The sequence below is a fragment of the Zalophus californianus genome, chromosome 4 (assembly GCF_009762305.2).
Source record: "Zalophus californianus isolate mZalCal1 chromosome 4, mZalCal1.pri.v2, whole genome shotgun sequence".
Lineage (NCBI taxonomy): Eukaryota > Metazoa > Chordata > Mammalia > Carnivora > Otariidae > Zalophus > Zalophus californianus.
In genome coordinates, this window is record NC_045598.1 from 99,534,220 (window position 1) to 99,548,008 (window position 13,789).

Sequence of the window (13,789 nt, forward strand, 5' to 3'; positions counted from 1 at the left end):
TCAAGCCCCAAGTCAGGCTCTGCGCTGGGCATGGAGCGTGCTTAGGATTCTCTCTCTCCCCCTTGCCCTCTACCCTTCCCCCCTTCTCTTAATTAAAAAAAAAAAAAAAAAAGGAAACTTGCCCACCTATGTAAACTGAAAAGTCAAGAGAAACAGCTTTAAACTTTGGTATAAGACACAATTTGCAAGTCAAGAGAAGAGCTATGTTTATGGTAGTTCTTATCCATATGTTGTGTTCCGTATTTTTACACAGAGTCAATTCCTTGGTTATTCACACTAAATCCCCAATCGTACTGTTTTCTAATTGTCTTATGATTAAGTCATCTTCACAACAAGACTGAACAGAATGCATCTTAAGTGGCTTATAAGCATCACAGGTCCTAGCACAAATCATGTAACAGGAATTCAGTAAATGTCTGTTAATTTCTATACTCCATTCTTGAATTCACGAGCTCATTTTTCAAGGATGTATTATGTTCATGCAAGTGCCTGCATCATAGTACGGACTCAAATCTTTGTTTAATGAAATAATAAACATGAGTATTATTCAAGATATTTTGGGGGGCATCTGAGAATAATAAAAGGTCCCTGGCTTCAGAGTTTAAAGTTGAACATATCAGATACATAAAGAATTAACTCCGTGGTAAAACAGAATGAAACAAGCAATGCAGCAGAGGTCTAAATATTCTATCAATATGCTGAGAGGAGGACTGGCAGGGGTAGGGTTGGGAGGGCAGAGTGAGGGGGAGTGGAGTGGAGGCAAGGTCCAGATATGGAGAACTGCTCCTCCTTTTTTCTTTTTAAGATTTTATTTATTTATTTGACAGAGAGAGACACAGTCAGAGAGGGAACAGAAGCAGGGGGAGTGGGAGAGGGAGAAGCAGGCTTACGGCGGAGCAAGGAGCCCGATGTGGGACTCGATCCCAGGACCCTGGGATCATGACCTGAGCCGAAGGCAGACGCTTAACCACTGAGCCACCGAGGCGCCCTAACTGCTCCTCCTTCTTTGCACCATAAAGATTTGCACAAGGCTTCACCCACTTACTGCCAGTGTTTGTTTCTACTCTTAGACAACAAGATAGGGAATACACCTTATTTGTCTCTATATGTCCAGGCAATCTCTAGGGTTACTCCTGACGCTGAGTAACAATGTGTTCAATGAACTCTGAAAAAATTTTTTTTCGAACTGAATTCAGGTGCACAAAACAGAATTAACTTTGATTCAAAACACTCTCATCATGGGTACACACATGGTTTTCTTTAAAAAACTGGTTATCTAGGGGCACCTGGGTGGCTTAGTCACTTAAGCATCCGACTCCTGATTTCTACTCAGGTCATGATCTCAGGGTCATGAGATTGAGTCAGAATCCCTTTCCACCCTCAGCAGGGAGTCTGCTTAAGATTCTGTCTCTCCCTCTGCCCCTTCCCCTGCTCTTGGGCACACTCCCTCCCTCTCTCTAAAATAAATAAATCTGCAAAATGTTTAAAAAACTGGTTATCTAATTAGTTACTTTTAATGAAATAATAAGCATTCTGAAACTTACTGCCCCAAACAAGAGCTAGCACCCTCGCAAAAATCTATCTCTAATCACGCAGTCATTCCCCTTTAATTCCAGCCCCTGCCTCTATAACCAGTCTCTGGAATAGCCCATCCATCATCTTCTTGCTTTCCTTTTTATATCCTTTTGGTTCATCTGATGTAGTCCTAAAATGTTTTTTGGAAAAAGCTTATTATACTGTATGTAATCTTTTGGGTCTTACTTGTTTGACTTACTAGACTGCTAAGATCCATCTATATCATTGTGTGGCAATGTTGTTTCTTCACCTTGACAACTATATGATGTATTTGTACCATATGAAAACTAGTTTTTTTCATCCACTCTCTTACTGGTGGGCACTTGGACTGTTCCCAGGGTTTTGCTCCTGTGTATAGTGCTATGATCAACTTATTTAACATGTTTTCTGGTATATGTGTGCCTGATTTCTTCAAGTGCTAGGTTACAGGTATATTCAGTTTTAGGAGGTAAGACCAGACCTTTCCAAAGTGTTGTACCCATTTATACTTCTACAAGCGATGAATATGAGATCCTGTGAATCCATTTCCTCAACACTTGGTATCAGCAGATGTTTTAACTTTTGCTAATCAGGTCTGAAATGGTATCTCGTATCTCTGGTCACTAATGATGATGAGATCCTGTTCATGTTTAATGGACATGTTTCCCTCCTCTGTGAGATGCCTGTTCATATTCTTTGTTTTCTATAGGGCTATTTGTTCTTTTCTTACTTGTAGGAATTCTTTGTATATTCTTGATAGTAATCATTTGCCAGTTATGTTTACTGTGAATACTCCCATTCTATAATTTCCTTTTCACTTTCTTTAAGATTCATTGCCCCACTTGCCAAAGTTCTTAATTTTAATATAGTCAAAGCTATTTTTTCTTTTATAGTCAATGATTTTTATATCCTGTTTAAGAAACCTGTTCCTTTCTCCAAGGTATAAAAGATACTAGTTTACAACTTCTTCCGTGAGTTTTAATTTAAAAAAATAATTAAGTCCTTAATCTATCTAAAATTGACTGTAGTCCATGGTGTGAACTCTGAAATAGCATGAACTCTAAAATGTTTTTAACCTTGATCTGTGATTAACAACGTGAGATCCTAGAATAGATTCTGGTTGGCAAAAGCAATATCCATATGAGCATGTTCAAGGGGAGAAGGCTTATAGCTTACATGAGATTCTTAAAGGCTTTATGATTCAAAAAAGGTTTAGTATCATTGCTGAGACAGTGGTGCTGCTCCAGTTCCTAAGGACTGAGATGAATTCCAGGGCAGCAACTCAGGACTGCCATCTTCATCTGTTTCTTCTTTATTCTTATTAAAGTCTCCTCCATTCCCACTACGGATCATGTAAGTTTGATTTGACTAGTCAGTTTTTTTTTCTTTTAAATAAGTATATGGGAGAAGGGAATAAAAACAAAAAAATGTTAGCTTTATCTCCTCAGCCAGTAGAGAAACAATGTTTCGTTTCCCTCATCTATTCAAAAAATATTTTAAAATTTCCATTCTATCTCTTATAAACTGCACCTCATTTTTTACTGTCGTTTCTGCGTTTTATTTCAATAAAGATATGTAATCTTTTATCCCAGTCCAACAATCAAAAGCTAAAAAAGGAAAACATCAAATCAAAATAGTTTCTTGTTTCCTTAGAGCTTATTCCAAATAAACATTTCTATTACTTGTTGGGTAAACTATAATAATCATAGGTAAACAGTCACACAAAATATTTTGGCAAAATGGCAGCAAAGGTAGCCACTACAGAGCTCTGAAGGCAGAAATGCTAAGTAGACAGTTTCTCAACAGGCTGTAATGAACTAAGGTTGGTTGCTGTCCTCACAAAGCTAATAAAAGGCAATTTCTTCCAGTTAATCAATTACTGTCTGCATGCATAGCCACAGGTTGAATGATGAAGAAAACTTTCTCTAAAAATTCTTAAAAGACTAATGACTAACCTATTTGTGTACAACCAATAGCCTGGATTTTGGAATCAACACAAGTTTTTCCTGGCCTGAGGCAACTGCTCCCCACACTGGACTTAGTGAGGACCCTTGCTGTATACTTATTGCATCCTGTAATTTAAAATAAGTTATTCATATAATAATTAGTTTAACATTTCTCTCCTCTGCAAGATCCTAAGCTCCACAAGAGCTGGGGCTGTATCTGTTTTGCATGTCACTTTATTATGTTTTCAGCATGACACTTGGCATGTTGGTAAGGGCTCAATAAATACTTAATAATGAATGAGATAAAGTTTTTATTGTGGGAAATGACTTAAGAGTTATAGGCAATTGGTCTTAGGCTGACCAAGGAACACTAATGAAAAAGTTACTGTAAAATAATTTTAAGAGTTTTAAAAGCTCTATCTTTGAAAAAGAATATTGCTTCCCAATTTTTGCAAGTAAGCCAACTTCTTCTTTATGATACACCCAAATTAGTGTCACAGTTGGACAGAAAACCTAGAAATATTAATAAAGAATTATACAACATGCCTAATTTTTTCAGATGAATTACCACACAGAGACAATGATGTGGCAAGGCAATGCCATGAGAGCAATGATCTGACCCTATGTAGCCAATCCATGGGACCTTTAGTTTACCGATGGAAGAATTGAAAGCTTTCTTTTTTTTTTAAATATATTCTTTTTTTTTTTTTTAAGATTTTATTTATTTGACAGAGAGAGACACAGCGGGAGAAGGAACACCAGCAGGGGCAGAGGAAGAGGGAGAAGCAGGCTTCCCGCTGAGCAGGGAGCGCGACGCGGGGCTCGATCCCAGGACCCTGGGACCATGACCTGAGCTGAAGGCAGACGTTTAACAACTGAGCCACCCAGGCACCCCAGAATTGAAAGCTTTCAAAAAGATACTGCTAACTAAAGACCTACTTCCTCAGAGATTAAAAAAAAAAAAAAATCATTTGCTCAATCTGATCAACTAACATAATTAACAGAAACCAGACTCATTATGTGTAAATAAAGCCTTATTTAGAAAAAATAAGAGGAATAAATTAAAAAAACCCCACAGCCTACAATCTTAAACATTTAACACATGGCAGAGTTTGCAAACAGATGACCCATAGCTCAGTTGTATAAACTCCTAAACAAGTAGCCATCAATTCTCCAACTTTTTGGTCTCAGGGACCTTTTATGTTTATGTCAATTATATCTACCAATATTTACCATATCAGAAATAAAGGCAGGAACTTTAGAAATAATTATTTGTAAATCTAAGAACAATAAAAAGCTTAATGTGAATATACGTAACTTTTTATGACAAAAACTGTGTTTAGGGAGAAGAGTTAACACTCCTTTAACATCTTGGCAAATCTCTTTAAGTTCTGCTGGATTCTCACATCTGCTTCTGCATTTAATCTACTGCAATGTCACATGGTAAGCAGCCTCTGGAAAACTCCACCAAACACTGTGAGAATGGGAAGGAAAAGGGCAAATATGTCTGAGTAGCATTATAAAACTCGTTTTGGTTTCAGAGGCTCCCTGAAAGGGTCTCTGGTTCCTTGACCACACTTTCGAGCTGCTATTATTATGAAGTACTCTGCAGCACAGCTATGAGAAAGCACCCCATCTTTAATCACCACAGGCACTGGACACTTATGTGGGAAACCTGAAAACCTTTTGATTCAGACGTAGCTTATCGCTCAAGAGAACTGTGTGACAGAGGCACCGAGCCTGCTTCTTAGTTCAGGCTTTGGGAGCTACAGGCCGTGCTCTTCTGAGAGTCAGCAACTCTGTGTTGACTACATGTGCGTGTGGCCTGACCACCATTCACAACATATCCCGGACATCTGAAGGCCGTGTGGCTCACTCATGCATTTCACAACAGAAGGACCACCTTGTTTATCTGGGTATGTTTCAGTACCTAAAATATTATCTTGCACAGAGTAAACATCTAATGTCTCCTGAACTGAATGGAAACTATCGACTGTGTAACAAATATGAATCTCAAGATCAAGGCCCTCTACCAAGAACAGTGCTTTCCATGCTGTATTCATATTCCTTCCCAGAACCTATCCCTTCGCTGAGGACTCCTTTCCAGAAAGAAGGGAATAGATTTATTTTAATACTGGCTTGAACTAGTCATTATTAAGTGAAACACATTTCCACATTAAAGAGAGAAAGAGACAAAGACAAGTCTCCAGTCTAAACACAAACTTCAAAATTTCCAGGTTATCTATACCACTCACGGAGAAATGAAAAAGGTAAGAGGTGTGTGTGTGTGTGTGTGTGTGTGTGTGTGTGTGTGTGTGTGTGTGTGTGTGTGTGTGTGTGTGTGTGTGTGTGTGTGTGTGTGTGTGTGTGTGTGTGAGAGAGAGAAAGAAAGAGAACAGGTTGGCTGATTGGAGGAAAGTGGTTAACAGTGCAGTTCTTTGTATACGAATACAGAAAATCTCTAGTCCTTTGCCAACCTGTCTGAAGTTGTTTTGTGTAAGTGGGCTGAAGAAGGTGGTAGAGAATGGAGATGTGCCACGATAGCCGCTCTGAAGGCTCTTTCTCAATGAGCTGTAACTCTGGGCAAGCTAAGCTAGGGGATCACTTACCCCCTGTAGAGTAGACAGACTAGATCAGTGATTTGGGGCACAAAAGAATCACCTAAGAAACGTTAGAAGATTTCTGAGCCCTTTCCACAAAAGTTCTAATTCAGGAAGTTTGGTGTGGGGCATACACATTTTTAGCAAGCAGCCCTGGTGATTCTAATGCTTACACACTGTGTACTCCACTTTGGAAAACTGTATCAGATGATTACCCAAACGCCTTTCAACCATAAGGTACTGGTGAGAGACCACAGACCATTGGTTCTCAAAGTGTGGTCCACAGTCCTGACACTTTCTAAGGGGGTTTGCAAGGTCAAAACTGTTTTGACAGTTTCATAATCATACTGAAACATCATTTGCCTTTTTCACTGTGTTGACATTTGCACCGATGGTGCAAAAGCACGGTTAAGTAGACTACTGGTGTCTTAGAACGAATCGAGGTGGAGGAACCAGATTGTACTAGCGGTCACTGTGTTCTTCACTGCCAAAATTCTCACAGGGAAAAAAAAAAAAAGAAAGAAAAAGAAAAAAGCCTGTTTTATTTAAGAATGTCTTTGATGAGGAGGCAAAAATTATTAATTTTATTAAATCAATCCTTGAAACACATCTTTTTAAGATTAACGTATCATAAAATGGAAAGAACACATAAAGCACTTCTGCATACCGAAGTATGAGGTTGTCTTGAAGAAAGGCACTGTTATGACTTGTAAGCTAAACTCGTTGCTTTTTTTTCATGGAACACTGTTTTTCTTCAAATAACGACTGGCATACAAACTGTGGTTATTCAACATGAGTATGTGGCAGATGTTTTCTCAAAATTGAATAAAGTGACCCTGTCATTTCAAGAAAAACAACTAACAGTATTTCTTGCCAGTGATAAAACTTGAGCTTTAAAAAACATACATAATTTTGGAAAATTTGTATCCATCCCCAGAAGCTTACAGTTCCTAATACTTAAGAGACTTTTCTGATGAGATCAGTGGCAATATTAACAAAGATAATTTTTTGATATTGTGTAATGAAATGTTTTTTACTGAATTTAGGAGATCTGAATAATTCAGTGAATCAATATTTTCCAAAAGACAATGCATCATGTTATAAATTCATGCTGTAAATTCCCATTATAAAATCCATTCAAAGAGCAGGAGAGAACATTTTAATATAACAGAACATAAAAATTAATGGATATGCTTTGAGATTCCATATTACAACTAAACTTTAAGAAACTACCACTTATCAGGGTGGCTCAGTCGTTAAGTGTCTGCCTTTGGCTCAGGTCATGATCCCAGGGTTCTGGGATCAAGCCCCGCATCGGGCTCCATGCTCAGTGGGAAGCCTGCTTCTCCCTCTCCCACTCCCCCTGCTTGTGTTCCCTCTCTCGCTGTCTCTTTCTGTCAAATAAATAAAATAAAAAAAAAAAAGAAACTACCACTTATCAAGTTATGTTATAATATCAAAGAATATCATAAGTTACTTGAAAAGGCTATTAACATACTCCTCCCCTTTCCAATTATATATCTGAGTGAGGTTAGATTTTCTTTATATACTTCACCCAAGATAACTTATTCCAAACATTTAAACATTTGCAAAAATGTAAAATAGTGCCGTATCTTCTCACCCATTTTTTAAAATAGTTATTTTTCAAAAAAACATGATGGGTTATTTTTATTTATTTTTTCCCCTGTGAAGATTTATTTTTTTATTTTATTATGTCATGTTAATCACCATACATTACATCATTAGTTTTTGATGTAGTGTTCCATGATTCATTGTTTGTGTATAACACCCAGTGCTCTGTGCAGAACGTGCCCTCTTTAATACCCATCACCAGGTAACCCATCCCCCCACCCCCCCTCCCCTCTAGAACCCTCAGTTTGTTTCTCAGAGTCCATAGTCTCTCATGGTTCGTCTCCCCCTCTGATTTCCCCCCCTTCATTTTTCCCTTCCTACTATCTTCTTGTTTTTTATTTTTTTTAACATATAATGTATTATTTGTTTCAGAGGTACAGGTCTGTGACTCATCAGTCTTACCCAATTCACAGTGCTCACCATAGCACATACCCTCCCCAATGCCCATCATCCAGCCGCCCCAACCCTCCCACCCCCCACCATTCCAGCAACCCTCAGTTTGTTTCCTGAGATTAAGAATTCCTCATTATCAGTGAGATCATATGATACATGTCTTTCTCTGACTTATTTCGCTCAGCATAATACCATGATGGGTTATTTTTAAATAAATTAAAAAATAACTTCTCATATAATAAATATTGGAAGGTACAAACCATGTAAACAAAAGTTCTCTGGAGTCCTCAACAATTTTTAAGAGTGCAAAGGGGACCTGAGACCAAATCGTTTGTGAACCACTGCCTTCGACTATAAAAAGAAAAGGTACCCAGACCTAACAGTGCATGAATCACAATGTGAAAAAGTTTCAAAAGATATACAGATGCCAAAGTCCCAGTCACGTGAGGAACAGCCCCCTCACTGTATTTAAAGAAAAATGTTTGCCAAATGATTCTTACACATGACAAATTTAGAAACCACTGAAACTATCATGGTGATTGTGACCTTTGGAAAAGCTATTCATTGCTGCCCCCTAGTGGCAAATTTGCTTTCATTTCTAGAAATAAAATCTGAATAAAATGAAGCCCAGAAACTCAGCCAGACACAACATTCTAATTCTGTAAGGACCTCCAGAGGTCATCTAGTCCACTCCCAGTTTATAGATGGAGACTTACAACAACCACACATCACTGCAATATACTGTGATAAATGCTATGCTATGCTTTGGTTAAGTAGAGGGTATGAAAAAAAAAAATAGAGGAGGAGGCATCTATTCCAGACTTCTCTTCGGCCTATCCTGGCTTATCTCCAGGAAGATAAATTTCCAGAGGCAATTACTGTTAAGCTGAAACCTGGAAAATGGGCAGGAGTTAAAGGATTGGGATATTCCAGTCAAAAGGGATGGCAAGTACCAAAGCTAAAAGGTAAAACAGACCACGATTTGCTCAGTACCGAGTAGAACAGCAGTGACCAATTTCAAGAGCTTGCCAAGTACCAGGTGCTCACAACAACCCTATGGGATGTTACCTCTCAACCAACCCTATCAAGTAATGCTGATATGAACTGTTTAGAGTTTATCATTTTTCTTTCCTTTAGAACTTTTTGAAAAGCAGCTAGCTTTCCAAGGACTGTTGATCCTGGGAAAAGCTTACCCAGAAGTACAGAAGCTACTTTCCTTTATGCTTTAAAAAGGACTTATTAGGAATTGCTTTAGAAAACACCATAAGATACCTAAGAATAAACCTAACCGAAGAGGCAAAGGATCTGTACTCTGAAAACTATAGAATACTCATGAAAGAAATTGAGGAAGACACAAAGAAATGGAAAAATGTTCTATGCTCATGGATTAGAAGAATAAATATTGTTAAAATGTCTATGCTATGCAAAGCAATCTATAGATTCGATGCAATCCCTATCGGAATACCATCAACATTTTTCACAGAGCTAGAACAAATAATCCTAAAATTTTTATGGAACAAGCAAAGACCCCAAATAGCCAGAGGAATGTTGAAAAAGAAAAGCAAAGCTGGCGGCATCACAATTCCGGACTTCCAGCTCTATTACAAAGCTGTCATCATCAAGACAGTATGGTACTGGCACAAAAACAGACACATAGATCAATGGAACAGAATCGAGAGCCCAGAAATGGACCCTCAACTCTATGGTCAACTCATCTTCGACAAAGCAGGAAAGAATATCCAATGGAAAAAAGACAGTCTCTTGAACAAATGCTGTTGGGGGAACTGCAAAGCCACATGCAGAAAAATGAAACTGGACCACTGTCTTAAACCATACACAAAAATAGACTCAAAATGGATGAAAGACCTAAATGTGAGACAGGAATCCATCAAAATCCTAGAGGAGAACACAGGCAGCAACCTCTTTGACCCCGGCTGCAGCAACTTCTTGCTAGACACAAAGGCAAAGGAAACAAAAGCAAAAACGAATTATTGGGACTTCATCAAGATAAAAAGCTTTTGCTCGGGCACCTGGGTGGCTCAGTCGGTTAAGCGTCTGCCTTTGGCTAAGGTCATGATCCTAGGGTCCTGGGATCAAGCCCTGTGTCGGGCTCCTTGCTCAGCAGGGAGCCTGCTTCTCCCTCTCCTCCCCGCTTGTGCTCTATCTCTGTCTCTTGCTCTTTCTCAAATAAATAAATAAAAATCTTCAAAAAAAAAAAGCGCTTTTGCACAGCAGAGGAAACAGTCGACAAAACCAAAGGACAACCTACAAAATGGGAGAAGATATTTGCAAGTGCCTTATCAGATAAAGGGCCAGTATCCAAGATCTATAAAGAACTTATCAAACTCAACACCCAAAGAGCAAATAATCCAAGCAAGAAATGGGCAGAAGACATGGACATTTCTCCAAAGAAGATATCCAAATGGCCAACAGGCACATGGAAAAATGCTCAACATCACTTGGCATCAGGGAAATACAAATCAAAACCACAATGAGATACCACCTTACACCAGTCAAAATGGCTAAAATTAACAGGTCAGGAAAGGACAGACGTTGGCAAACATAGGAGAAAGGAGAACCCTCCTACACTGTTGGTGGGAATGCAAGCTGGTACAGCCACTCTGGAAAACAGTATGGAGGTTCCTCAAAAAGTTGAAAATAGAGCTGCCCTATGATCCAGCAATTGCACTACTCGGTATTTACCCCAAAGATAAAAATATAGTGATCCAAAGGAGCATGTGCACCCCAATGTTTATAGCAGCAATGTCCATAATAGCCAAACTATGGAAAGAATCCAGATGTCCACCGACAGAAGAATGGAGAAAGAAGATGTCGTGTATATATATATACACAATGGAACATTACTCAAACATCCAAAAAAAAAAAAATCTTGGGGCACCTGGGTCACTCAGTTGGGTAAGCATCTGCCTTCGGCTCAGGTCATGATCCCAGGGTCCTGGGATTGAGCCCCACATTGGGCTCCCTGCTCAGTGGGGAGTCTGCTTCTCCCTTTCCTACTCCCCATGCTTGGGCTCTCTCCCACTCTGTCAAATAAATAAATAAAATCTTAAAAAGAAAAATCTCGCATTTGCAATGACATGGACGGAACTAGAGGGTATTATGCTAAGCAAAAGAAGTCAGAGAAAGACAATTATACGATTTCACTCAAATGAGGAATTTAAGAAACAAAACAGAGGAGCATAGGGGAAGAGAGGGAAAAATAAAACAAGACAAAATCAGAGAGGGAGACAAACCATAAGAGACTCTTAACCATAGCAAACAAACTGAGAGCTGCTGGAGGGCGGGGGTGGAGATGGGGTAACAGGGTGATGGACACTAAGGAGAGCAAAGGATGTAAAGAGCACTGGGTATTATGTAAGACTGATGAATCACTGACCTCCACCTCTGAAACTAATAATATACTATGTTAATTAATTGAATTTAAATTAAAAAAGAAAACACCTGAAAGAAATGGAATGGCTTTATAAGGTCCTTGGGATAAATCAGGGAGAAATAAAGTGCTTTTAAATTTAACAAAACTATAGATTATGCTTTAATTACAAATATAGTAAAGTAAAAACTTCATAACTCTGTCTTTCCCTGTTTGTACTTTTAGAACCTAACTTCGCCGAGAGGCACTAAAATTACAGCAGGAAGATCAGGAGCTCTGAAATCAGATGTGCACCTGAACACTGGTTTCACCACATATTAACTGTGACCACTGATAAAAATTAACTTTGAATTTGTGCATCTACAAAATGGAGACGATATCTTCCTCCATGGATTGTCATGAAGAATAAATAAGAATACGTTTTATGTAGATCATTTAGCAGATGTAGGCTCCTTGCTTATTTCTCCTGTCCTTCTATGTCTATCAGTCCAAAGGGGTTTGCCTTACTTTCTTTGATGCTGCTTCTGCAAGGCTGCCTCTGATAACTGTCCCTGAAGGATCAGTCTTCTTTGCTTGTCAATATCTCCTTCCATTCGAGCAAAAGCATGAGAGCCGATGAAAGAGAGGTCAACTCCCAAGCCTTCAGCCTCCTCTTCTTGGCTGTCTGTAACAAAAATACTATAACTAGAGAGCTTATGACAAAACCTGACAGTAAATGCTACATTGTGAATGCTGCAATAGGGATGACGGTGACATAATAAAAAAAACTGGGGTTGAGGGAATATTTTTGAGAATCAAACTGAAATCAGATTCAGGTATCTGAAGAACTGAAATAACACAAGAAACCACCTGTCCCTGTGTGACAGAAGTTTTAGGAATACATGAAATCAAATCAAGGTGACCTGGGTGTAACCTGAGGAAGGAAAGAGCAGAATGTAATGATAAGCAAAAAGATAGAATTAATTACACTGTATGCAGGTTTAAAGAAGGGCTATAGCACTGCATCTAACAAAAGAGAAATATAAAGAGCAAATGTTTGGGGTCATTTATCCAGAACTACTTAAGGAGGGAGCACATGATAAACTGATACAAAAACTGGACTCCTTTTGTCAGATAACTCTCAATGGCAGAAGGCTGGACCAGGACTGCAGAGTAGGATCCACATTCACTAAGATATGTTTTCATTCTAACTTAGCATCCTGGTTTTCTACAGTGGTCATGCTGACATAATCATCTGACCCATAAGAGTTCTAGTTTTCATCACAAATTAATAAATCAACTTTCTCATCTATCCAGATGATCATTTTATGTTTGGCTAGAAGTCAGTACTTTGGGAACAGGTCATCTATCTCTTACTGTGTTCCCCACTGCTTTACTAGCTTTGTTAAAAAAAACAAAAAAACCCAACTTTTTTTCCTTAAACAACAACAAAAAATGCCTTGGACCATGGGGAGCTTCCCAAGGCAATGCCACTACTTGAAACCCAGTCAGGTGGGCCATCCAGCTAGGATTTTCTTATATCTATTTCAAGCTCCCTAAACTGTGACAGGCCAACGGCTGAGAAGAGTGTGCTTTTATGAAAAACACCCATGAACAAATCACGTAAAACTGATTTTACATCTATTTTAACAGACTGAACATTCTAATTGAAAATATTTATGAATACTAGGTCTTACATCTATGAGGTAATTAAACACTCTCTGAAAATGGTGGACACAAGGAACCCTTTGGTTAATGAGTTAGCCCAGCATTATGATCTCAAATTGGGTTTGCAATTATTACTCCTTGTCATACAAAATGCATTTATGCGTTTAGGAAAAACTATATTCTACGGTGGTGGTCATGATCATGAGGATTTCCAAATAACTCTGGGCATACCCTAAAGTACATGGGTAGCCCTCCAGCAAAGCTTGGTTCAGACATTTCCTGATGGTACACCACTTATAATTCCCTCCATTTGACTTAAGGCTGTGTACTGGTGATAAAAAGGAGATAAGCAGCCTTCTACAGATTTTAACTTGATGCTCATTTAAAAGTGTTCACAGTAGGAATCTCATAGTAATTCCTAAGCTGCTGAATTTTCAGAGCAAGTTCTAGCACTGAAGCTTGTGAGGCATGTCTCCACACAAGGAGTTATGACCTTAACTGTGTACCCATGAAGATCAATATTAGCTGTCATACAGCACAGATTCAGAAGGGCTCCCATCCTACCATGATCTACCATGGCTTCAAACTACATGAGAATATAACCTAAAGAAACAAAACAAGTGTTA

General features: G+C 38.7%; 1 protein-coding gene across 6 annotated transcripts in view; it reads right to left on the minus strand.

Annotated features, from left to right (window-relative positions):
- GDAP2 (ganglioside induced differentiation associated protein 2) overlaps window positions 1-13,789 on the minus strand; it is a 79,867-nt gene that overhangs the window by 38,346 nt on the left and 27,732 nt on the right. For 5 of the 6 annotated variants that reach the window (XR_003525285.2, XR_003525280.2, XR_003525300.1 and 2 more), the window contains exon 8: window positions 12,024-12,180. The exons of the other annotated variant lie outside the window; for it this stretch is intronic. Coding sequence is in view for 2 of the 5 variants with exons in the window: in XM_027625868.1 (XP_027481669.1) it covers window positions 12,024-12,180 (157 nt within the window). In the remaining 3 variants the exon portion in view is untranslated. The remainder of the gene's footprint in view (window positions 1-12,023; window positions 12,181-13,789) is intronic. 6 annotated transcript variants of the gene reach the window in all.